The sequence below is a fragment of the Aotus nancymaae genome, unplaced genomic scaffold (assembly GCF_030222135.1).
Source record: "Aotus nancymaae isolate 86718 unplaced genomic scaffold, 86718_ANA_hifiasm-v0.15.2.pri h1tg000067l, whole genome shotgun sequence".
Classification (NCBI taxonomy): domain Eukaryota; kingdom Metazoa; phylum Chordata; class Mammalia; order Primates; family Aotidae; genus Aotus; species Aotus nancymaae.
The window spans coordinates 24,500,151-24,525,256 of NW_026988482.1; the positions used below are offsets into that span (position 1 = coordinate 24,500,151).

The 25,106-nt window shown below is 57.1% G+C and overlaps 1 protein-coding gene across 4 annotated transcripts in view; it reads left to right on the forward strand.

Annotated features, from left to right (window-relative positions):
• The window catches only part of BSN (bassoon presynaptic cytomatrix protein), a 108,779-nt gene extending 84,859 nt beyond the window's left edge, over nt 1-23,920 (forward strand). For 2 of the 4 annotated variants that reach the window (XM_064367107.1, XM_012467736.3), the window contains exons 4-12: nt 2,999-3,508; nt 3,960-10,619; nt 12,863-14,945; nt 15,255-16,054; nt 16,188-16,287; nt 16,825-16,956; nt 17,174-17,228; nt 17,608-17,697; nt 19,940-23,920. In XM_064367107.1, coding sequence (XP_064223177.1) covers nt 2,999-3,508; nt 3,960-10,619; nt 12,863-14,945; nt 15,255-16,054; nt 16,188-16,287; nt 16,825-16,956; nt 17,174-17,214 — 10,326 coding nt within the window. In that variant the 3' untranslated portion in view covers nt 17,215-17,228; nt 17,608-17,697; nt 19,940-23,920. The remainder of the gene's footprint in view (nt 1-2,998; nt 3,509-3,959; nt 10,620-12,862; nt 14,946-15,254; nt 16,055-16,187; nt 16,288-16,824; nt 16,957-17,173; nt 17,229-17,607; nt 17,698-19,939) is intronic. The other 2 variants (XM_012467735.3, XM_012467734.3) reach the window with 2 other exon arrangements.
• Nucleotides 23,921-25,106: the final 1,186 nt, after the last annotated feature.

A 25,106-nucleotide genomic window follows, 5' to 3' on the forward strand; every position in this document is an offset into this window, starting at 1 on the left:
ATTACCAGTTTCTTATTGTATCATAATTGCCAGAATTCCTGCTGTGCTCTTGACAAGTCAGGCCTCCCTGGGCAAAATGCTTTGCACCCATGAGGGTGCAAAAGCCCATGGGGCTGGGCTTGCTTATTGGGGCAGGGGTTGCAGTAGGGGCACCAGGCCAGAGGCCCTGTTGCCTCCCATGTAGAATGGGGGCCAGAATACTCCCTCTTAGGGACAGAACCAGGTTAGATGCTGTACCTCAGATGCTTATACAAGGTCTGACACAGTCAGCCCTTAAGCTTAAGGGTATTGAAACAGGAGCGTCCTGAAAGAGGATCTCTGTGTGAAAAAGGAAGCATCCCCACGAGCTCCTATCTGGGTGTGGATGGACCCTGTGGTCAGTGCAAGCTCTTGGTATCGTGAGGGATGCCCTAGAGGGAATGAACACATTTGGTCCTGGGAGGTGAGGGAGGTACAGCCCAGCCACAAGGATACACACTGGGAACACCAGGGAGGGTTTCTCTTATGGGAAGAAGAGGCCCAGAAAGAAGGAGCTTAGGCACGTCCAGGGATAGGGAGATGCAGGGTTGCAGTATCAGGAGAGGAACAGCAGCACCAGTGATAGCCATCCCTGTGGTCCAGTGTCCTTCAGGATGACCTCTGGGCATCCTTTTCTCTGGAGTTCTCATTCACTGCCCCCTGGTCTGGCAACGGGGCTGAGGGTGTGTAGGGCCAGGCAGCTGGCCATAGGGTGTTGACTGGAATGGTGTCACCATAACCATACTGGCATGTAAGCCAGCTCCACACATGAAGAGATTATGTGGACTGCAGGTTCATTTAGATGATAGCAGACAGTGGAGGATCTGTCCTGGCCCACATGGCAAATGGCCAGTGGTGCCAGAAGGCAGCAGCTCTCACATGCCTAGAGGGCACCCCAGTAACTCAGTCATCTCATTTCCCCTTCTTCACCCTAAGTAGTCATGCCCTGAACCACTGAGCTCCATCTGAAGGCATACACACCTGCCTCTCCCACCATTAGGTGATGATTGTCCTTGGGGGATTTGTGCCTTCCTGCCCCAGAAAGGAACTGGACAGAGGGAGGTGAGGTAGAAGTAGTCAACAGAGCCACCCCATTATCCATCCCCTGCCCTTTTGTCAAAGAGGCCAAGCAAAGGGGTAAGCAGGCAGCACTTTCCCAAGGACTGGGGCTGGCATGGGCTGGGCGAGGCAGAGAATGAAAAGGCTGTGCAATGACTGGGTGGATGAATGAGTAACCAACACTGAAGTTGGGGAATGGAAATGAGTGGAAGAATGAGGAAATAAATGATTGGGATGGAGGTAGGGGTATGTTGGGGTTGGGGAAAATGAGAATAGAATGAATAAAGGAATTGGGACCCCAGCAGCTGTGTCCCATCCCCCAGGCACAGAGCTTCTACATGGCCTGCCTTCCACCTGATTCTAATTCCCCCGAAGACTTGGGCCTGGGACAGGTCTCCCCTGGCTCTACTCCTACCAGCCCCAGTGCGCTGTACCCTTCTTCCCCACCCCCAGAGGGCTTGGGAAGGGCCTCCAGCAGCCAGGTCAATGTTTATTTTTAGCTCTTACTTCACATGCCTCTTCCTGCCTGCTCTTCCTTCCTCACTGCCTACTATAGCAGAGCCAGGAGCAAGAGGGCCTGCCAGGCAACCTGCAGCCTGGCTGTCACCGTGAATAAGCCTATGAAGGAGCAAAGCCCCAGGGAGCATGTGATCGCAGGTAGCATCTCTGCTGAAGGCTGGGCCTCTGGGCTCAGCCAAGCAGGTCTCTCCAGCATTCTGTCAGAGCATTTAGCATTAGGTGCCTCCTCCATCCAGACCACCCTTCCAAGGTGCCCTGCTTCATTTAGACTGTTGCTTCTGTGTGGAGTTTGCAGGCCAGAGATGGGTTTGCCAAGCCACCAAGGTGGACCAGGGCAGGTAACCAAACTTTGAGAGGGCTAACATGGGATGGATGTACAGGGCTCCAAAGTGGAGTGAGGGCAGCACTGCCTTGGGCCAGCCCACTGTCTGGACCTAGATCCTAAACCCATCATGCTGACCCTGGGGCTGGGGAAGGGGCTGTTTGCTCATTTCCAGAGCTCTCTCTCTTGGTCTCTGCCTGTAGCCCTGCCATCTCTCCAGGGTCATTTTGCCATTTCACAGTCCTGTCTGACACAGGGGAATTTCCATTGTGTACACAGGTGATGCTGGGGGCATGTGAGCTAGGGTTCCTGGATTGGGCTCTGTGCTCTCCCATGTTCTGTTCTTCTGGGGCTTGGTCTTAACCTATCCAGCATTCTCCCCAGGCACCTCTGTGGGTGGACCCTGCAGCCAAGTGAGCCCAGGGCCTGGCCAGCGGCCAGCACTTATTGCCTCATGGGGTTTTGTGAGGAGACACATTGAGCATCAGAGAAGGTTCAAGGGAGTCAGAAGTGGTGTTAGGGCTGGGCTGTGCAGGGAACATAGTGAGTATATATATGTAGGGCATCTAAAGGGTACCCCTCCACAGCTGGGTAAGGATAGAGTCAGACCTGAGAGCTGGGAGGCAGGGGAAGGGTAGTGCCTCCAGGAAGTGCTCCATGCTTGGATGCCACTCCTGTTCTGTGAGGGTTGTCAACTGCTGGACTCCATACCAGCCCGCTAGGCACTGTTTGCTCCCTTAGATTGAGACCTCAGCTTCCCGTATGTTTAGGGCTAGGCCCTCCCGTCCCCCGCAGCTCTCTCCCTTTTCTGGATGGGTGAAAAGTTCTCTGTCAGTTAAGGAAAGTACTCTTCTTTGGGGTTGTTACTTGCATTTTGACTTTGTATGTGTTCATCTTAAGGATAAGGAAGTTTGTCATTTGGGGGCAGTAAATTGATCAGTCTTTTTCTCCTTCTGTCTTTGGTGTCATGCTTTGAAAGTCTCTCTCCTCCCTAAGGTTACAGAAATAGCATGGAAATATTCTTTGAGTTCTTCAGTGTCTTCGTAATTTTCATCAACCTCCTCTCCCATTTCCTTGCAGAAAACAGAGTGGCTCTGTCTGAACTGCCAAACCAAGCGGCTACTGGAGGGCAGCCTGGGAGAGTTGACCCCTCTGCCACCGCCCACCTCACAGCAGCCCCCTGTCGGGGCCCCTCACCGTGCATCTGGAACATCCCCTCTGAAGCAGAAAGGGCCACAGGGGCTGGCCCAGCCATCAGGCCCCCTGCCTGCCAAGGCCAGCCCTCTACCCACCAAGGCCAGCCCTCTGCCCACCAAGGCCAGCCCTCTACCCACCAAGGCCAGCCCCCTACCCACCAAGGCCAGCCCCCAGGCCAAGCCCCTCAGGGCTTCTGAACCTAGCAAGACCCCAAGCAGTGCCCTGGAAAAGAAGACCGGAGTCCCCACTAAAGCTGAGCCCATGCCGAAGCCACCTCCAGAGACTACCCCGACCCCTGGGACTCCTAAAGTGAAGAGTGGGGTGAGGAGGGCTGAACCTGCCACCCCTGTCATCAAGGCCATTCCAGAAGCCCCCAAGGGTGGGGAGGTGGAGGTCAGTCCCATTCATTTTCCAGGGACCTTAGCTTTCAGACAGGACAGTCTATGGAAAGGCTTGCCTCCTGGGTGGCTGAGCTGTAGGCCCAGGACAGGTGCCTTGGGGCCACACAGGAGGGAAGGGACACCCCAGCAGAAGGAAAGTCTAGATGAGGTTCTTGCAGTCTTGAAGACTGTGAGTTTGAGGCTGCATATGGCACCTTGTTAGTTGCTTTGCTGGGCTTTGATACCCTTTGATCTAGTAAAGTTTCTCTTTGAAGACCAAGGGCTGGTTTGGGCTTGCCATGGAACTTTCAGGTTATTCAAGGCTAAAGGGAGCTAGGGTGGGTGGCAAGCCCTTGAGAAATGGACAGACTCTTCCCTGGGGCCCTGGGATTAACAGGGAGGGTTGGGATCCCACCACGAGCTTTGCCATGGGGAGTCAGTATCTGCTTTTCACCCTGCTGCAGGACCTGGTGGGCAAGCCTTACTCTCAGGACCTGTCTCGGAGCCCACAGAGTCTCAGTGACACAGGCTATTCCTCCGACGGCATCTCTAGCTCCCAGAGTGAGATCACAGGAGTTGTGCAGCAGGAGGTGGAACAACTGGACAGTGCAGGGGTGACAGGGCCATGTCCACCCAGCCCCTCTGAGATCCACAAGGTGGGGAGCAGCATGCGGCCTTTGCTGGAGGCCCAGGGCCTGGCCCCCAGTGGTGAGCGGAGCAAGCCACCCTGCAGCAGTACTGGCGAGGAGCAGAAGCAGCGGCCCCACTCCTTGTCCATCACTCCTGAGGCCTTTGACTCTGATGAAGAGCTGGAGGATATCCTGGAGGAAGAGGAAGGCTCTGTCGAGTGGAGGCGCCGGAGGGAGCAGCAGGACACTGCCGAGTCCTCAGATGACTTTGGCAGCCAACTGAGGCATGACTATGTGGAGGACAGCAGTGAAGGTGGCCTGTCCCCTCTTCCACCCCAGCCCCCAGCCAGGGCAGCAGAACTGACTGATGAGGAGTTCATGCGACGGCAGATTCTGGAGATGAGTGCTGAGGAAGACAACCTGGAGGAGGACGACACTGCCACCTCCGGGCATGGCCTGGCCAAGCATGGCACCCAGAAGGGCGGCCCCAGACCCAGGCCTGAGCCTAGCCAAGAACCAGCAGCACTACCCAAGAGGCGGCTGCCCCACAATGCCACCACGGGCTATGAGGAGCTGCTCCCCGAGGGAGGCTCAGCAGAGGCTACTGATAGCAGTGGGACCCTGCAGGGTGGGCTCCGTCGCTTCAAGACTATTGAGCTCAACAGCACAGGAAGTTATGGCCATGAGCTGGACCTGGGCCAAGGCCCTGACCCCAGTCTGGACCGGGAGCCCGAGCTGGAGATGGAGAGCCTGACGGGCTCCCCTGAGGACCGCTCCCGTGGTGAGCACTCCTCTACATTGCCTGCCTCCACACCCAGCTATACCTCGGGCACCTCTCCCACCTCTCTGTCCTCCCTAGAGGAGGACAGTGACAGCAGCCCCAGCCGCAGGCAGCGTCTGGAAGAAGCAAAGCAGCAGCGCAAGGCCCGGCACCGCTCCCACGGACCCCTGCTGCCCACCATTGAGGACTCCTCGGAGGAGGAGGAGCTGCGGGAGGAAGAGGAGCTGTTGCGTGAGCAGGAGAAGATGCGGGAGGTGGAGCAGCAGCGTATCCGCAGCACGGCCCGCAAGACCCGGCGGGACAAGGAAGAACTGCGTGCCCAGCGGAGGCGAGAGCGCTCCAAGACACCACCCAGTAACTTGTCACCCATCGAGGATGCCTCCCCGACGGAGGAGCTGAGGCAGGCAGCTGAGATGGAGGAGCTGCACCGCTCCTCCTGCTCTGAGTACTCGCCCTCACCCTCCCTTGACTCTGAGGCTGAGGCCCTGGATGGTGGCCCCAGCCGGCTTTACAAATCGGGCAGTGAGTACAACCTGCCCACCTTCATGTCCCTCTACTCACCAACCGAGACACCCTCTGGCAGCTCCACCACTCCCAGTTCCGGACGGCCCCTCAAGAGTGCCGAGGAGGCCTATGAAGAGATGATGCGCAAAGCTGAGCTGCTCCAGAGGCAGCAGGGCCAGGCGCCAGGGGCCCGGGGACCCCATGGTGGCCCCTCTCAGCCCATAGGCCCCCGGGCCCCAGGCTCCTTCGAATATCAAGACACTGCAGACCATGACTATGGCCGGGCTGCTCAGCCTGCCACAGAGGGCACACCAGCCAGCCTGGGAGCAGCCGTGTACGAAGAAATTCTTCAGACGTCGCAGAGCATAGTTCGCATGCGGCAGGCCTCCTCACGAGACCTGGCTTTTGCTGAGGACAAAAAGAAGGAGAAGCAGTTTCTGAATGCTGAGAGTGCATACATGGACCCGATGAAGCAAAATGGCGGCCCCCTTACTCCTGGTACCAGTCCCACCCAGCTCGCTGCCCCTGTGTCCTTCTCCACCCCCACCTCCTTGGACAGCAGCGGGGGCCGAGTTATTCCCGATGTCCGTGTCACTCAGCATTTTGCAAAGGAGCCTCAGGACCCCCTCAAGCTGCACAGCTCTCCTGCCTCTCCCAGCTCAGCCTCCAAGGAGGCAGGCATGCCCTTGTCCCAGGGCCCTGGGACCCCAGCCACCACAGCTGTGGCTCCTTGTCCAGCAGGGCTGCCACGAGGATATATGACTCCAGCCTCCCCAGCAGGCTCCGAGCGCAGTCCTTCACCGTCTTCCACAGGCCATAGCTATGGACACAGCCCAACCACTGCAAACTATGGGTCCCAAACTGAGGATCTACCTCAGGTCCTCAGTGGCCTTTCTACAGCTGGATGGGCTGCCAGAGAGAAGCCACTGAGTGCGAGTGACGGTGAGGGTGGCACTCCTCAGCCTTCCCGGGCATATTCCTACTTTGCAAGCTCCAGCTCACCTGTCTCCCCATCTTCCCCCTCAGAGAGTCTCACATTCTCCCCTGGCAAGCTGGGCCAAAGGGCCACAGCAGAGTTCTCTACACAGACACCAAGTCTAGCCCCTGCCTCAGACATGCCACGGAGCCCTGGTGCCCCCACCCCATCACCTATGGTAGCCCAGGGCACACAAACACCACATCGACCAAGCACCCCTCGCCTGGTGTGGCAGGAGTCCTCGCAGGAGGCTCCCTTTATGGTCATCACGCTGGCATCAGATGCCTCCAGCCAGACCAGGATGGTACATGCCAGTGCCTCCACCTCCCCGCTCTGCTCACCTGAAACCCAGCCCACCACCCATAGCTACAGCCAGACAACACCTCCGAGTGTATCTCAGCTACCCCTAGAGCCACCTGGGCTACCTGGCTTTCCACGGGCACCCAGTGCTGGTGTGGATGGGCCCCTGGCACTGTATGGCTGGGGTGCCCTTCCTGCTGAGAACATCTCCCTTTGCCGGATCTCCTCTGTCCCTGGGACATCTAGGGTTGAGCCAGGCCCCAGGCCCCCTGGCACTGCAGTAGTAGACCTCCGTACAGCTGTCAAGCCCACGCCCATCATCCTCACTGACCAGGGCATGGACCTCACCTCTCTTGCTGTGGAAGCGAGGAAGTATGGTCTTGCCCTAGATCCAATCCCAGGACGGCAGTCAACCGCTGTGCAGCCTTTGGTTATCAATCTCAATGCCCAGGAGCAGACCCATACCTTCCTTGCCACTGCCACCACCGTGAGCATCACCATGGCCTCGTCTGTGCTCATGGCTCAACAAAAGCAGCCTGTGGTCTATGGAGACCCCTACCAGAGCCGCCTCGACTTTGGCCAGGGTGGAGGTAGCCCCGTGTGCCTGGCCCAGGTCAAACAAGTAGAGCAGGCTGTTCAGACAGTCCCATACCGAAGTGGGCCCCGGGGAAGACCCAGGGAGGCCAAGCTTGCCAGATATAACCTGCCCAACCAAGTAACACCTCTGGCTAGAAGGGACATTTTAATCACTCAGATGGGCACCGCCCAGAGTGTTAGCCTCAAGCCAGGCCCAGTGCCAGAGCCTGGTGCTGAGCCCCACCGGGCCACCCCTGCAGAGCTTCGGTCACATGCTCTGCCAGGTGCCAGGAAGCCACACACAGTGGTGGTGCAGATGGGAGAGGGCACGGCAGGCACTGTGACCACGCTGCTCCCAGAGGAGCCTGCAGGTGCCCTGGACCTCACGGGGATGAGGCCTGAGAGCCAGCTGGCATGCTGTGACATGGTCTATAAGCTCCCCTTTGGGAGCAGCTGCACTGGCACCTTCCACCCCGCCCCCAGTGCGCCTGAGAAGAGCATGGCAGATGCTGCCCCACCTGGCCAAAGCAGTGGCCCCTTCTATGGTCCCCGGGACGCTGAGCCTCCTGAGCCCCTCACCTACCGGGCACAGGGGGTTGTGGGGCCTGGGCCTCATGAGGAGCAGAGGCCCTACCCACAGGGCCTGCCTGGTAGGTTGTACTCCTCCATGTCTGACACCAATTTGGCTGAGGCCGGCCTCAACTACCATGCCCAGAGGATCGGACAGCTCTTCCAGGGCCCTGGACGAGACTCGGCTGTGGACCTCAGCTCACTGAAGCACTCCTACAGCCTGGGCTTTGCGGACGGACGCTACCTAGGGCAGGGCTTGCAGTATGGCTCATTCACGGACCTGCGTCATCCTACAGACCTTTTGGCTCACCCACTTCCCATGCGGCGCTATAGCTCAGTGTCAAACATCTACTCAGACCACAGGTATGGCCCACGGGGAGATGCAGTTGGCTTCCAGGAGGCCAGCCTGGCCCAGTACAGTGCCACCACAGCCCGTGAAATCAGTCGCATGTGCGCTGCCCTCAACTCCATGGACCAGTACGGTGGGCGGCATGGCAGTGGTGGTGGTGGCCCTGACCTTGTACAGTACCAGTCCCAGCATGGGCCCGGGCTCAGTGCTCCGCAGAGTCTGGCTCCCCTCAGACCTGGACTCCTTGGTAACCCCACCTTTCCAGAGGGCCACCCAAGTCCTGGGAACTTGGCCCAGTATGGGCCTACAGCAGGCCAGGGAACAGCAGTCAGACAGCTGCTACCATCCACAGCCACTGTGCGCGCAGCTGATGGCATGATCTACTCGACTATCAACACCCCAATTGCTGCAACACTGCCCATCACCACCCAGCCTGCCTCAGTCCTGCGGCCCATGGTGCGTGGTGGCATGTACAGGCCTTACGCATCTGGTGGAGTCACAGCCGTGCCACTCACCAGTCTGACACGTGTGCCCATGATTGCCCCCCGGGTACCTCTTGGACCCACAGGGCTATACCGATATCCTGCACCAAGTAGATTCCCCGTTGCTTCCAGTGTTCCACCTGCAGAGGGTCCTGTCTATCTGGGGAAACCTGCTGCTGCCAAGGCCTCTGGGGCTGGGGGCCCTCCAAGGCCAGAGATGCCAGCAGGGGCTGCACGGGAAGAGCCTCTTCCCACAACCACCCCTGCTGCCATCAAGGAGGCTGCGGGAGCCCCAGCTCCTGCCCCACTAGCTGGCCAGAAGCCACCAGCAGATGCTGCTCCTGGAGGTGGCACTGGGGCCCTCAGCCGGTCAGGGCTCGAGAAAGAGGAAGCATCACAGGAGGAGAGGCAGCGGAAGCAGCAGGAGCAGCTGCTCCAGCTAGAGCGGGAGCGGGTGGAATTGGAGAAGCTGCGACAACTTCGGCTGCAAGAGGAGCTAGAGCGTGAACGTGTGGAGCTGCAGAGGCACCGTGAGGAGGAGCAGCTGCTGGTGCAGCGGGAGTTGCAGGAGCTGCAGACCATTAAGCACCATGTGCTGCAGCAGCAGCAAGAGGAACGCCAGGCTCAATTTGCATTGCAGCGGGAACAGCTAGCACAGCAGCGTCTGCAGCTGGAGCAGATCCAGCAGCTGCAGCAGCAGCTACAGCAGCAGCTAGAGGAGCAGAAGCAGCGGCAGAAAGCTCCCTTCCCTGCAGCCTGTGAGGCACCTGGCCGAGGGCCTCCACTAGCGGCTGCTGAGCTGGCTCAGAACGGCCAGTATTGGCCCCCCCTTACCCATGCAGCCTTCATTGCCATGGCAGGGCCTGAAGGACCTGGGCAGCCTCGTGAGCCTGTGCTGCACCGGGGTCTCCCCAGCTCTGCCTCAGACATGTCACTGCAAACAGAGGAGCAATGGGAGACCAGCCGTAGTGGCATCAAGAAGCGGCACTCCATGCCACGCCTGAGAGATGCTTGTGAACCAGAATCCGCGCCTGAGCCCTGCATGGTCAGGAGGATTGCTGACAGCAGCGTGCAGACAGACGATGAGGATGGGGAGGGCCGCTACCTCTTGACCCGGCGACGCCGGGCACGGCGGAGTACTGACTGCAGCGTGCAGACGGACGACGAGGACAGTGCTGAGTGGGAGCAGCCAGTGCGCCGCCGCAGGTCCCGTCTTCCCCGCCACTCAGACTCGGGCTCTGACAGCAAGCACGATGCCACTGCCTCGTCATCCACTGCTGCTGCCACTGCGAGGGCCATGAGCAGTGTGGGCATCCAGACCATCAGTGACTGTTCTGTGCAGACGGAGCCCGACCAGCTGCCCAGGGTCTCTCCAGCCATCCACATCACAGCTGCCACCGATCCCAAGGTGGAGATTGTCAGGTACATATCGGCTCCAGAGAAGACTGGGCGCGGAGAGAGCCTGGCCTGCCAGACGGAACCAGATGGGCAGGCCCAGGGTGTAGCTGGGCCACAGCTTGTAGGGCCAACTGCCATCAGCCCCTACCTGCCCGGCATCCAGATCGTCACCCCAGGACCTCTGGGCAGATTTGAAAAAAAGAAGCCAGATCCCCTGGAGATTGGGTACCAGGCCCACCTGCCTCCAGAGTCTCTCTCACAGCTTATGAGCCGCCAGCCTCCCAAGTCCCCTCAGGTCCTCTACTCACCAGTCTCACCCTTGTCCCCTCACCGGCTCCTGGACACCTCCTTTGCTTCCAGTGAGAGGCTGAACAAGGCTCACGTGAGTCCCCAGAAGCACTTCACAGCTGACAGCGCTCTCCGCCAGCAGACGCTGCCTCGCCCCATGAAGACCCTGCAGCGGTCCTTGTCTGACCCTAAGCCCCTCAGCCCCACCGCCGAAGAGTCTGCCAAAGAGAGATTCTCCCTCTACCAGCACCAGGGGGGACTGGGTAGCCAGGTATGGGAACAGGGGCTGTTCCAGGGTGGGACAGGGGTCTCTGCCTAGCCCAAGGGGCCCCCACAGGGAGGGGCTTCTTCTGGGGTGGGAGTGGAGGCATCTCTGGCTCCAGAGGCCCAGGGGAAGGAGTTAATGGCAGATGCTCCTTGGTGCACATCTGATAGAGCCTGCAGCCCGGCAGACAGCCTGGCAGATACAGATACACACATGGACCCCCACAGCCTTCCAGCCACATACCCCACTAGAAGCTTTAGCCTCCTCCCAGCACTGTCCCTAGTCCAGCCACTGCTACCTCCCGCTTCAGGCCTCTTCAGCTCTCACTTCTAGTCTGGACCCTTTCCATTCCAAACCTCATTCTATGGGTGTTTCCTAAGAAAATCAGTCACATGGACCTCGAAGGGCTGCTCTTGGCCTCTCAGTCCTGGCCTGGTTTCTATTGCCACACAGGAAGCCCAGGCCCTGTGGCCTGGCACTAGAGGCTCATCCAGTGGGCTGCAGTGTGCTCTCTGCCCCAGGGTGTTCCCTGCCCTTACCTGGCCCTCGGTAAATCTGTTTACACACCTGTCTGCTCCCCTGGATAAGGGATTCAGAAGCATAAACTTACCCTTGTCTGTGGCTTTATTTGCCAGTGATGTATGGGGACTGTGAGAGGCGGCTTGGCTGTGGGCTGCAGCAGAGGTGAGAATAGGGGGTTTTGAGGGCCTAATGCCAATGACTGAGTGCCAGGCTGAGGAGGGTGGGCTTTTCCTAAAGGCCCTGGAAGCCTCTGGAGGTTTTAGGCAGGTGAGATGGGACAGAGCAGATATTTTGGAAAGTTTCCTGGGCAGAATGTGAGATGATGGGCTGAAGGAAGAGACCTGGCAGAGGCATCTTGAGGTATATTTGCCCATTTTCAGGGTGTGACGCAGAGGAGAAAAGTGGAGCCTTGGTTTGGGGTTGTGGAGGTGATGATCTTGGGTAGGGAAGAGTCTTGGTATATGCAGGCCATATGGGTGGGGGTGGGACCAGGACTCTGGGCTGGCAGGGAGGGCAGGTCAGAGAGGCAGGGGGATCCTGACTGCAGGCACAGAGGTCCCATGGGCTGGTCATGAGACCAGGTCGTGATAGGCACTCATGATCCGTGGCCAAAATAAGAAAAGAGACAACAGAGTAAGGGGTTCAAAAAGCTAAATTTATTCCATAAAAGGCCCACTCTGAGATTTTGGTGGCACACTATAATTTTTATTATGACATATGGTGGAAGTAGGTGGGAGACTTTTAGGTAGTTAATTGGCAAGGTAAAAAGTAAGAATCCTGTAAGAGTCACTTCTCAGAATTAGAATGTGGGTGGTCCCAAATTCTAAGGGCATTGAAACCCAAGGGCATGGGGCATTCTGGGAATGCCAGGAGCTAGAGAAAAAGTGAGAAGGTGGAGTGAACTGCCAGGCAATGTGGAACTTCAGGCAATGCGGAGCATCTACGGCAGGCACTGTTAGGGAACCTTGGCCAGGAAGCCATGCTGCTGGAGATAGGGCTGGAGGATTTAGAGATGCACCGGTGGCTCCAGAGAACAGCAGGTTGACTGAGGGACCTGCAGGGAGCTAGGGACTAGCCCAAGAGCACAGCCCAGAGGGTTCAGCAGAGGGCGGTGCAGGGCACTAGAGGAAGAGGGTGAGCAGGTCGCTGAGAAGCATGTCACTTTAGAGAGGACTAGGGCAGGAGGCAGAATAAGACTCAGAGCCTACTACGACTGGCATATAGCCCGCAAGTGTCCCTTCCCGTGATCCTTTAGGGAGCCTGGCAAGCCCAGGATGCTTTCCACTCCACCCCTCCTGTTCACACTCTCCACTGATCTCAACCCCCGTCAGCTGCTAGGCCTCAAACCCAGAACCACAGCTGTACTCTCCTCACCTCAATGTGAAGCAGAGGGTGGCAGGCCCATTGGAGATGTGCTGGGGTTCTCAAAGCCGTGTGCTGGGCCAGTATAGGACATCGGCATGAAGGGAATCTGCCCCTACCCTCCTGCTTCCCAGAGCTCTGGGAAGGAGAAGGGCTGTAAAATAATCACAGATCTTCCTTCCATGGCAAAGAAACCAAGGCCTATGGGTGGGCAGGGTAGGCCTCCAGGCTGCTTGGTAAATCAGGGTGCCAGCACGGTGGAGCCCAGCTCCTGCCCCAGCCCAGGCCTGGGTTCTGCTACCCCACACCCCGCTAAGTCACCACACCTTGGGTCTCAGTGCTGCCCACCCTTCCCTCTGTCTCAGGTGTCGGCGCTGCCACCCAACAGCCTGGTCCGCAAGGTGAAGCGGACACTGCCCAGCCCCCCTCCAGAGGAGGCTCACCTTCCCCTGGCTGGCCAGGCCGCCCCACAGCTGTATGCAGCCAGCCTGCTGCAGAGAGGGCTGACGGGGCCCACCGCTGTCCCTGCTACCAAGGCCAGCATGCTCCGGGAGCTGGACCGGGACCTGCGGCTGGTGGAACATGAATCCACCAAGCTGCGCAAGAAGCAGGCGGAGTTGGATGAGGAGGAGAAGGAGATTGACGCCAAGCTCAAGTACCTGGAGCTAGGTATCACACAACGCAAAGAGTCTTTGGCCAAAGACCGAGGTGGCCGTGACTACCCACCCTTGCGTGGTCTTGGTGAGCATCGTGACTACCTGTCGGACAGCGAGCTTAACCAGCTGCGGCTCCAGGGCTGCACTACTCCCTCTGGCCAGTATGTGGACTTCCCTGCCACTGCCGCTGCTCCTACCACCCCCTCAGGTCCCACTGCCTTCCAGCAGCCCCGCTTTCAGCCTCTGGCCCCACAGTACACTGCAGGCAGTGGTGGGCCAGCTCAGAACGGATTCCCAGCCCACCAGGCCCCCTCCTACCCTGGCCCCAGCACATACCCAGCTGCTCCTGCCTTTCCTCCTGGCACCAGTTACCCAGCCGAGCCTGGCCTGCCAAACCAGCAGGCTTTCCGTCCCACAGGCCATTATGTAGGCCAAACACCCATGCCAACTACACAGAGCACCCTTTTTCCAGTCCCTGCTGATAGCCGTGCCCCCCCGCAGAAGCCACGGCAGACATCGCTAGCCGACTTGGAGCAGAAGGTGCCCACCAACTATGAGGTGATCGCCAGCCCCGTTGTGGCCATGTCTTCGGCCCCTTCTGAAACCAGCTACAGTGGCCCAACAGTGAGCAGTGGCTATGAGCAGGGCAAGGTCCCTGAGTTGCCCCGAGCTGGTGACCGTGGCAGTGTGAGCCAGAGCCCAGCCCCCACCTACCCCTCTGACTCACACTATACCAATCTTGAGCAGAACGTTCCTCGAAATTATGTAATGATCGACGACATCAGTGAACTGACCAAGGACAGCACCTCTACTGCTCCTGACAGCCAGCGGCTGGAGCCCCTGGGGCCAGGCAGCAGTGGGCGTCCAGGGAAAGAGCCTGGAGAACCAGGTGTCCTTGAGGGGCCCACATTGCCCTGCTGCTATGCCAGAGGAGAAGAGGAATCTGAGGAGGACTCATACGACCCCCGCGGCAAGGGTGGCCATCATCGGAGCATGGAGAGCAATGGTCGACCAGCCAGTACCCACTACTATGGTGACAGTGACTACAGACATGGGGCTCGAACAGAGAAGTATGGTCCAGGGCCCATGGGGCCCAAGCATCCCTCCAAGAGCCTGGCTCCAGCTGCCATCTCCTCAAAGCGCAGCAAGCACCGGAAGCAGGGCATGGAGCAAAAGATCTCCAAGTTCTCGCCTATTGAAGAGGCCAAGGATGTGGAGTCAGACCTGGCGTCCTACCCCCCACCTGCAGTCAGCAGCAGCCTGGTCTCTCGAAGCAGAAAGTTCCAGGACGAAATCACCTATGGGCTCAAGAAGAATGTGTATGAGCAGCAGAGATACTATGGGATGTCCAGCCGGGACGCAGTAGAGGAGGATGACCGCATTTATGGTGGGAGCAGCCGGTCCCGGGCACCTTCTACATACAGTGGGGAGAAGCTGTCCAGCCATGACTTCAGCGGCAGGGGCAAGGGGTACGAAAGGGAACGGGAGGCTGTGGAGCGACTTCAAAAAGTGGGCCCCAAGCCCTCATCCCTAAGTATGGCCCACAGCCGGGCACGGCCCCCCATGCGGAGCCAGGCCTCTGAAGAGGAGAGCCCTGTCAGCCCCTTGGGGAGGCCCCGCCCTGCCGGAGGGCCCCTCCCTCCTGGTGGGGATACCTGCCCACAGTTCTGCTCCAGCCACTCCATGCCTGATGTCCAGGAGCATGTCAAGGACGGACCTCGGGCCCACGCATATAAGCGTGAGGAGGGCTACATCCTGGATGATTCCCACTGCGTGGTTTCCGACAGTGAAGGTAATGGCAGCCAGGGGTGATTTCTGCGGATACTCAGCACCTGGGGGGCCTGCCTGCCTGTGGGGCCCTGGGCCCTGAGATGTCCCAGCAGGGTCTGGCCTGGCGCTTCCTCTGGTGGGCCCTGCTGCAGGCTGCCCTTGCCTGCTCCATCTGTACCCTGGTCCCTGGTTGCGGGAGGGTGGGCTGGGGGCCTGCTGATCCGCTTGTGGCTGTGGCACCCACTCTCTTGGTTTCTTTGCATGGCTTCAGCTAGGCCTCCCCCTGTGGCCAGCCCAGGGGTTGATGGTATTCTGTTTTTGGTCTCTGAAGCGTATCACCTGGGCCAGGAGGAGACAGACTGGTTTGATAAGCCCCGGGATGCCCGCTCCGACCGGTTCAGGCACCACGGGGGCCATGCAGTTTCCTCCTCCTCCCAGAAGCGAGGCCCTTCCAGGCACAGCTACCATGACTACGATGAACCCCCTGAGGAGGGCCTGTGGCCTCAGGATGAGGGTGGCCCAGGCCGCCATGCCTCAGCCAAGGAACACCGGCACCATGGTGACCACGGGCGGCACTCAGGCCGCCACACTGGTGAGGAGCCAGGACGGCGTGTTGCCAAACCACACGCTCGGGACCTGGGTCGCCATGAGGCCCGGCCCCACTCTCAGCCCAGCTCTGCTCCAGTTATGCCGAAGAAGGGTCAGCCTGGCTACCCCAGCTCTGCTGAGTACTCACAGCCATCCCGTGCTCCCTCTGCATACCATCATGCCTCTGACAGCAAGAAGGGCTCCCGGCAAGCCCACTCCGGGCCCGCTGCACCGCAGTCAAAGGCAGAACCCCAGGCGCAACCGCAGTTGCAAGGTCGGCAGGCAGCTCCAGGGCCACAGCAGTCACAGCCACCATCATCCAGGCAAATACCCTCTGGGGCAACATCGCGCCAGCCACAGATGCAGCAGCAGCAGCAGCAGCAAGGTCTTGGGCTGCAGCCCCCACAGCAGGCCCCGACGCAGGCTCGGCTGCAGCAACAGAGCCAGCCAACCACCCGGGGCTCAGCCCCTGTTGCCAGCCAGCCTGCAGGGAAGCCTCAGCCAGGCCCCACGACAGCCACAGGCCCTCAGCCAGCAGGACTGGTAAGCAGAGCTCCCGTACATGGGTTATAACCAGGGCAGATGCTACGAATGAGGCTTGGGCATCTCCTTGGTTCCAGGCTGGGCATGCGCAGGGTTGATGGGCAGAATCTCAGCTATAGGTTCTGTGTTGCAGCCACGGGCAGAACAGACAAATGGATCTAAAGGGACAGCCAAAGCTCCGCAACAGGGAAGGGCTCCTCAGGCCCAGCCAACACCAGGACCTGGACCTGCAGGTGAGCCTATCCTTTGGCATCCTTGGCTATGGCCCACAGCACAGACCCAGGCTGTTCTCTCTCTACACCACCTGCGCCCTGAGCTCCCCCACACTGCATGCCCTTACTAATTCCTGAAGAGGTGCCCCACGGGCTGTGGACCTCCCCAGAAGAAAACAAGCCTGGGGTTAGAATAAGCCAATGAGGTCACCAGCACAGGGGCTTTAGGGCCCAAGCAGCTCTGGGCAGAGAAGCTGGAAGGCACTGGTGAGCACAGGGCAGGGACCGTAGCTTCTTGCTCCCTCCTTCCTTCCCCTTTCCTCCTCTCCTCTGCCTTTGCTTCCCTTTCTTCTTTACCATCCTCAACCTCCTTTTTTCTGCCTCCTCCCACCCCTTGTTTTCCTGTTCTTTCCTTCACCTCTTTATTCCCATAGCCTCCTTCTCACCTTCCCAGCTCATGGGGTACCTGTGTTCAGATTCCCTTGTGCCTACTTGCACTCTCAGACCCTGAAGAGGCAGGCCATGCATAGCTCATGAGGGTGGTTTCTTTCCTCCTAGGTGTGAAGGCTGGAGCAAGGCCTGGAGGAACCCCAGGGGCTCCCACCAGCCAGCCAGGTGCCGAAGGGGAGAGCGTGTTCTCCAAGATACTCCCTGGTGGGGCAGCCGAGCAAGCTGGCAAACTGACGGAAGGTATGCACTGCCTGTGACCGGGTCTGTGGTGGGTGGCTGCTCTGGGGCCTGCTCTGGTGCAGGCTGGGTCTGTGAGATGATTCCAGACTCAGTCACTCAGGCACAGGCCAGCCGGAGGGCCCACCTGCTGATGCTTGGCTTCACTATGCCAAGTGGCCCTGACTGGGAGGGTTCTCGCCCAATTTCCTGATGCTTCTCTCCTCTTTCTATGTCACAGCTGTTTCTGCTTTTGGCAAAAAATTTTCCTCATTCTGGTGACCATGCCCAGCAGGGTGAGTACGAGCAGCCTGTACCTTGCCTCTTCTGGGAAAGGCCCCAGGCAATGGGAGTGGGGATGGGGCTGTGAGTCCAAAGGGTCCTCTGGGAGGAGTCCGGTCCTCTGCTGGTGCTGTGGCCAGAGATGCAATGTTCTCTTCTCTGAATGTGGGAGGAGAAAGAGGAAGGACACTGTGCACAGAGCCCCGACCATGGGGCCAACACAGTAGAGGCCCCCAGCAAAGGAGGGGCCAAAGCCAGGGCTGATGCCCCCTTGTCTTTCAAACCATCTGCTATCCCCTGCAGGGCTCTCACAACAGTGGGCTGGCACTGGGTTATAGGTAGGGTCCCTGGCATGCAGCTCCTCTCCAGCCCTTCTCTGTAAATGCTCCACAGGCTCTTGAAGAAATGAAGAGAGTTATCATTGCTGTGGAAAAATCTCTGGAGTCAGAGGCCTGGGCGCAGCTCTGGACTCTGCGTATAACAGTGAGTGTCAGGATCAGGGTGAGATGCGCCAGAGGAGGGGTGAAGGGCCAGGGCCTGACTGACAGCAGCTAGCCAGTTCCAACAAATGTGAACTGGGAAGGGCCTGGTGGGCTTCCTTCAGCTGTGATGGGCCCAGCAGCCCTCCATCCTGGCAGAGGCAGGGGCCACAGAGCTCCCTGAGATGGTGGCAGATGAGTCAGGTGGCACCCCTGGAGAAGAGCCCAGCAAAGCCAACTACACCCCACAACTTGAAGTCTATGTGCCGGACACTGAGTTCAAAGTCAGGGTGGTCTGTGGCTATGTGCTGGGCACTGAGTTCAAAGGACAGGGTGGTTTATGGCTCCTGTGGGGGAACACGCCTCTTCCCTGATGTCTGCTACTGGTGCCTTTGCTCCAGTCAGTTGGAAGAGATTAGAGTCCCCAAACCCTGCAGAGCTGCATCTGCAACTCTGGGAATGAAGTCAAAACACTCCTGGCTTCACAGGCTGAGCCTGTGGCCCATAGGATAGAAGAGTGGAAGGAGTAGAGAGGCAGACAGGAAGGGACATAGAGGAAAGGGAGTCTCAGTCCCAGTCTAGGTCAGCCCAAGGAGAGGACAGAATGGCCTCAGGATGGGAGCCCTGGCCCTGTCTGGGCTGCAGTGGCCAAGGCAGGATGAGACACCACTTCCTGGACCCTGCCCTGGCCCTGGCCTTGGCCCTGCCTCTTTGGGAGGAGGAGAAAGTGCATCATCCTGAGTGGGAGGAGAATCACCTGGCTGTTGGTGTGGCTCTGTGCATAGCCAGGACCACTGACCACTGTCCCATAGCCCTTTGGCCCTCCTCTTCTCCCTCCTTCCCACTTCAGGGTGCTTCTCACGGTGTACAGGCATGTATGTGGTATCCATGCAGGGCCTGGTGGTCAGTGAGCAGGTCACTTCAAGGGAGCCCTGGGTGTGGGAGGGAAGGAGCTAGGTGTGGTACCTCACAGGCTACCTCTCTGGAAAAGCAGTGGGGCCCTGGAAAGGCCCAGGCTTCCATCCATTTATTCAACAAATGTTTATCAAGCCCCAGGTATGTGCCAGGTGCTATTCCAGGCTCTGAGGATGTGGCAGAGAACAAAACCAAGTCCTTGCCCTCTGAAGCTGACAATCCATTAAAGGAGATAGAGAATAAATAAGTTTAAAAATAAAAATTCAATTAAAAAGGTACTTTCTGAAAGTGATAAGTATTTTAAAGCCAGTGAAGCAGAGCTATGAAAGCAGTGAGGTCTGCTCTAGATAAAGTGCTCAGTGCTGAAGGTATGTGAGGGAAGGCTTGAGGGAGGAGGACAGCTGCTGTGGGATGTACAGAGGGGAGGGAACAGCACTGACGGATGATCGGACTGGGGGGCACCAGGGACAGGGAAAAGGCCAGCACAGCTAGGGCCACAGTGGAGGGGAGAGGTGGTCAGGGGTAAAGTCCAAGGGGATGGGACCCAGCTGGGGTGGGTTGTGCAGGCCAAGTAAGAAGCCTGGAATTTATTCTAATTACAGTAGCATAGTGCAGCCCTCAGCATTCTTCCTGCCTTCACCCTCCCACAGTGGGCTTCCTGCAGCTTCCCGCTCAGCTGATGTTTCCTTGGAGTTGCCCTGGAACAGATGTGAAATCAGAAGTGGTGCTGAGAGGAGGGGAAGGAGGGGCGGCCCATGGCCTGGATTCATGGCAGTACCTACCTTTGGGGCCAGGGTGTGGTTCCTGAGCAGGCAAAAGCAGCACAGACACAGCTTTGTTCTGCATCCTGCCACATGGTGTGGGCGGGCCACTGAGACCACTGACTTTGTAGTTAAAGAAATCTCCCTCGAGTTCTAGCATTCGGCTAATGCTTGGGTCAAGTGGACAGTGCTGCCATGAGTATCCCTCTCCTGGAGTTCTTTATAGCAATTTCAGAGATGGGCTTGGAAAAGTTTGCCATTGCAAAACAAATTCCATCTCCATCACTCTCAAGCAAAAAAAAAAAAAAGGAACTTTTGTTACATTAAAAGAAGTGTCCTTTCCTGGCTGACCTGATTCTTCTTTCTTCCTGTCCTCTCTGTGACCTCCAACCTGCCCAAGCACCCATCTCCTGGGCCTGAGCGGCATGGCACCCCATGGGTGAGGAGGTGGCTGCTGGCACAGGCAGATGGCTGAGAGGTGTGTGAGGGTGGGAAGCAGCTATCTATGGTTCTTGACAGAATCCTTCTTTCTTTTCTTTCCTTCCTCCCTCCCTCCTTTTCTCTTTCAAGCATCTACAATCTGGCAAACCCTTGGCCCAAAGACTCACCAGGTGGGATGTGGCAGGCAGGCCTCAGTTGAGGACGCGATGTTTTCTCACAGCAGCTGTCGGGGTGAAGCATCTGCTGGACAAGTGGGACCAGTGGCCGGAGGACCTTTGATTGTTTTTCCAGAGACGCTGCTCTATGTAGGGCACCACCTTCAAGGCACACAGCCCTCGTTGGGAGGGAGGACCCTCTCCAGAAACCCGGCCACCACGGTATCTTGCCATACTTCCCACAGCCGCCTCTTTGCAGCCTGGCCAGCCAGGCTTCCAATGCGTTATACACAGAGTTTGGGCGCACACTGCCCTCCCTCCGAGATGCCAGAAGTTTTTCCACAGCCTTGGAGAGGGGCTTTGACTGAGGGCTGGGGGTCCCGGGCTCCGTTTCCTTTACATTCCAGCTGGCCCGGATCCCTCTGTGGCACAGGGCCCTGCCCCCGTCACCTGCCCTCTGGGTGACATCGGAGCAGACCTCCATGTGGCCAGCATGGGGTTGGGAGAACTTTACAAACATTAGGACCTAACACTGTCTCATCACTGAAATAAGAGGCCGTAGCACCGAAAAGCAGCGTGGGCGCTGGCTGAGGCTTCTCCCAGCCCGTGGGTGGCAGCGTCCTAGCACACTGCCACCATCTCAAAGCCATCCCCCTAGCCATCGTGAGCATCCCAGCGGCACCGCCATTGTCTCAACCAGCCGGCTCCTCGTCTGTACACCTGGGGATTTCTTTTGATTTCAAGAACAGCCTTAATCATTCCAGTTTGATTTACGTGTATACCTCATAAACATTTTTCTTTTGTTTCTCTCTCCCACTTTCTCTCTTCTCTTGGCTCACCCCCTTGCCTCTCCCCTCCACCACCACTTTGTGACTGATGGTTCGGTTTCCTCTCTGCTCTGCCCCTGCTCAGCACAGGGAGAATGTTGACTTAGAAGCAATAGGGGGCAGCAGGCCATCAAGAGCACAACCCCAGGGCGAGGTCTAGGGAGGTCCCTCAGCCCGCCTCTGTTTACTGTGCAATTCCAGTCCTTCTTAAGCCATCACCAGTGGGTGTGCTCAGAGCAGAGTGGCCAGGCTTCTGCTAGCCAAGGGAAAGGTCCAGAGCCCTGTGTGGGGGAGTGTGCCACTGTCTATCCATCTGGTGGACTGGGCTGCATTCCTCCCCAAGGCCCTTCCCTTGGGGGCCTCCCTTCATCTTGGGCACAGCCACAAGTCTCATCTCTAACGTTCTATGCAATGAAATATAAACCCTCAATGACAACTGTTAATATTTAATAAATTCCATGTTATGTATAAGGAGTTAATTGCAAACATGCAACTGAGAAACTGGATAGATACACTCATATCACCCCTGACCCCCACCCCACCCCTGCTCCCATTGTGTGTGTGAAATTCTCAGTCTGTGGCATGTTTGACCTGTGGCAGGACTCGCTGCTGCCAGGTGAGTCACCGCCTGTCCCGCAGTGGAGCATGCACAGCTCGCAGCCTCTTTGCACGATTTCATCCATTTTAAATGCTCGACCCTCTTGCTTGGAGTTCTTTTTGCCTCAGAACCTCTCCTTCAGGAGCACTTCTAGCTGACTTCTGCACAAGCTAGTGAGGACCTGCCAGAATTGTTGCCTGAGCGTGCCAGGCTGCAGGGCAGGTAGTTCAAGGCCCCACACACCCTGCAGTTTTCTCTGTCCAGGATAGCAGGTAAAAAGGAATCCCCAGAGCAGACACAATGGTAGGAGCCTAACAGGATGCGTGTGTGTGGACATTCTGAAGGCTTGCTTTAGGATTTCTGTCTGTCTGTCATTTTCCCTTCCTACCCCAACCCTGAGCCAGAGGCATCTGCTAGCCCTTTCCCAAAGGGCACTAGTCAAGGGCAGAGCTGGGCAGCATCCATGGCCAGAGAGGCAGAGATAAGACCAGAGTCAGGCTGTGCCTCAGGGACCCCAGCTCTTGACTGTACCTGTTCCATGCCTCTCCTCTGTGACTAAGAGGCTCAAAGGACTGTGAGCCAGGAGATCTGGGCTGGAGCTAGGGGGTCAATGGATGCTCAGGAAGAGCTGGGCCTTTGGCACTTGTGGTGAGAACAGTTGACAATGGTCATCTGGAACTGTGCACATAAACAGTGGCTTCAAGCTAAGTTTCTTGTGAAGTTTCTCAATAGCAAATCTTATAGAAGGTCCTGTGTGACCCTCTCTGCATCTGTCTCTAGGACCCTATGCTCCCTGCCCACCCCCTTCTCCAAAGCCCAAGCATCCCACTGCTCATCAGTTTTTCTACCACTGAGCCAGGAGTACGGCAGGCAGTAGCTGCCTGACCCCTCAAGGCCTGACCTTTGTCCAGAGTGCTCTGGTTTGCACCATGCATTTCTCAGGGGTCCGCATTTCTCATGCTTTTTTATAAGGTCTACACACCCCTTCAGTGAGGGCTCCTGGCTCACCTCTGGAAGCAATGGATGGGTCAGGAAGCTGCCAACCTCTGCGTTGGACTTAACACCCTTGCCTTCCTGGGATTTGGCCTTACCCAACCCATGGAATACCTTCCTCATCCCAGAGATCAGGTATGGATTGAATGAAACCATCTGAGCAAGGGCTGAGGGAAGCCATCATCTAACACCTGTGGCCACCCAGGACCAGCTCTGTGTGGGGATGTGCCTTGGAGACCAAGGCAATCATCCTTTCCACTACAGGCCAGGGGATGGGACAAGAAGCAAGGAACAGACAGGGAAATGTTAGGAAGTCAGAGCCTCCAGCAGGCCTAGTCTCAGGCTCTAAAGTACTGACTTTTCCGCAAATTTCCTTTCTGGCCAAGCTCTCTGAGTTTGAAATTTGACAGCTGCCACTCCTCATCCCCCATTGTACCCCCAGGATACATCATTGGCCCTCTGTGAAGGTGGCTGGAGCAGGCCTCTGGTCCATGGACTATCCTTCCTGGCCCTTGCATGGATGCAGTTGTGACTCTGGGGACAATGCAGCCAGAAGTTGAGGGACCAGCATTCGGTGCCTTGGGAAGTAGAGAGCAACAGACACATCTCCAAATGAGTCTCTAGCATGCAGCCCAGGCCTTCTCCATACCCCTCTTCCCAGCATCATGAGCAAGGGCATTGCCTCCTCTCTCTGCTCACTTCAGGGCCCAGTGTACTCACTTCACAGTGACAGCCCTCCCCCCACCACCATCCTCTTAGTCCTTGGGCTAGCATGTGGTCTCAGGGCCCACAGTAAAAGAACAGCAGTGGTGGCAACTATGCCCTGTCTTCTGGAGCCTGTAGGGAGTTTTCCAGGCAGGTCCTTTGCCATGACAGCATGGTCCTGCCCTGTTGCCTCCTCCCCTCTCCCCTTACCCACGCCCATGCTGTAAATACTTGTCATCATGGACTCCAACAGGGTTAGAGGGACAGGCCTAACCAACTGAAACTCCTCAGAGATGCCATCTCTGTCTCCCTGGGTGCCAGCAGCCCTGCTGCCATGTGCACTGGGGTGGCACTGGAGAGCCATGGAAGTGGTGAGATATTTTATGTGTATGCACATGATCGTGTGTGTGTGTGTGTGTGTGTGTGTGTGTGTGTGTGTGTGTTTCTGCCTCATTCAGTTTCTGGGGTCAAATCAACTCCTTTTCTCCAAGTGCAGTACCCTGGAGAGTGGTGGTCACTCAATACCTTTTCCTCTAGCTTTCATGTCTTGTTTTTTTTTGTTTTTTTTTTTTTTTGCTTTCCCCTCCTCCTCCCTCTCTCCCTTTCTTTCCTTCTCTCCTTTATTTGAGGGGGGAAGAGTGCTGTACAAAGTCAAACAAACAAGTTTACAGTTGTAAGTGCAATGACCCGAGTCCTCCACATGACCTTGTGAATTGTGTGCTGTCCTCCTGTGCTCTGTGAGAACTCGTGGTACTTCAGTGTCCCTCCCCTGTATTGTGACAAGGTAATTCTGTGGTATCAGAATAAAAGGACTTGATATAAACAACCTATAGACTGTTTCTGGGATGGTTTCTCAAGTGGGAAGGCTTAGCTGAAGGAGCAAATCCCCAAATTTGCAACAATCCTGTCCATGGCTAAAGAGAAAAGGATAGCCAAAGTTGCAGAAATGCTGGCACGACACGGGACTGAGTCCACAGCAAGCCATCCAAAGACAATGGGCCCTCCACAAAGGTGCCCAAGTAGAGGTCCCAAGCTTGGACCTGGATCAGGCAGTCAGTGCGCAGGCTGCTGAGGGACAGTGCCTCCATGGCCTTTAGTGTGCTGGCTGCGCGCACAGCTTTCTGGGGCCTGGTTCCGGGGAGGCAGTGAGCAAGTGCTGCCCCCTGGTGCTGCCAGGAAGTCCTGCACCTCTCTGCCTTGCTCCGAATTTTCCAACCCCCAAACTCTTGCTGGCTGCCACACCTTAAGCCTTCCTTAGATGGCCAGGAGTACCTCCTTACCAAAGTCACCCAGAATTGCTAGATTTTTTTTAAAAAACACAGGTAAACAAGAATCCCAGCTTCACCTCTGGTCCTCTCCCCAGAGTTAACATCTTGACTATTTCTTGCTCCAGTCATTTTAAAAAGAAGCCAGAGGTGCAATATATCCTGTTTTCTAGCTTTCTGTTTATTTCCACGTTTATTTCAGGTATTTATGATGTGTTCATCTTCCAGTGCCCAACCTCCAGAGTTTGTACACCATGAGTTTGTAGCCAGTCTACTGCACACAACCTGAGGAACAGGCACTGTATTCTCAGTGTTCCTATTATAAATGATGCTTGATGAACATCCTAGTTTCCAATCTTTCCATCCAAATTCGTATCTGGGGCCACTCATTCTACTGTTTCTGGCCTTGATACCAGTCCTGTACATACGAATGCAATGGCGTCAGAAAATTGGGACTCTTTTAGTATTTCGTTGTTGTTGTTTTGAGACAGAGTCTCACACTGTTGCCCAGGCTGGAGTGCAATGGCACGATCTCAGCTCAGTGCAACCTCTGCCTCCCAGGTTCAAGCACTTCTCTTGCCTCAGCCTCCCAAGTAGCTGGAAATACAGGCACCCGCCGCCACACCTGGCTAATTTTTTGTATTTTTTAGTAGAGACAGGGTTTCACTATGTTGGCCAGGCTGGTCTCAAACGCCTGGCCTCAGGTGATCCACCCACCTCGGACTCCTAAAGTGCTGGGATTACAGGTGTGGG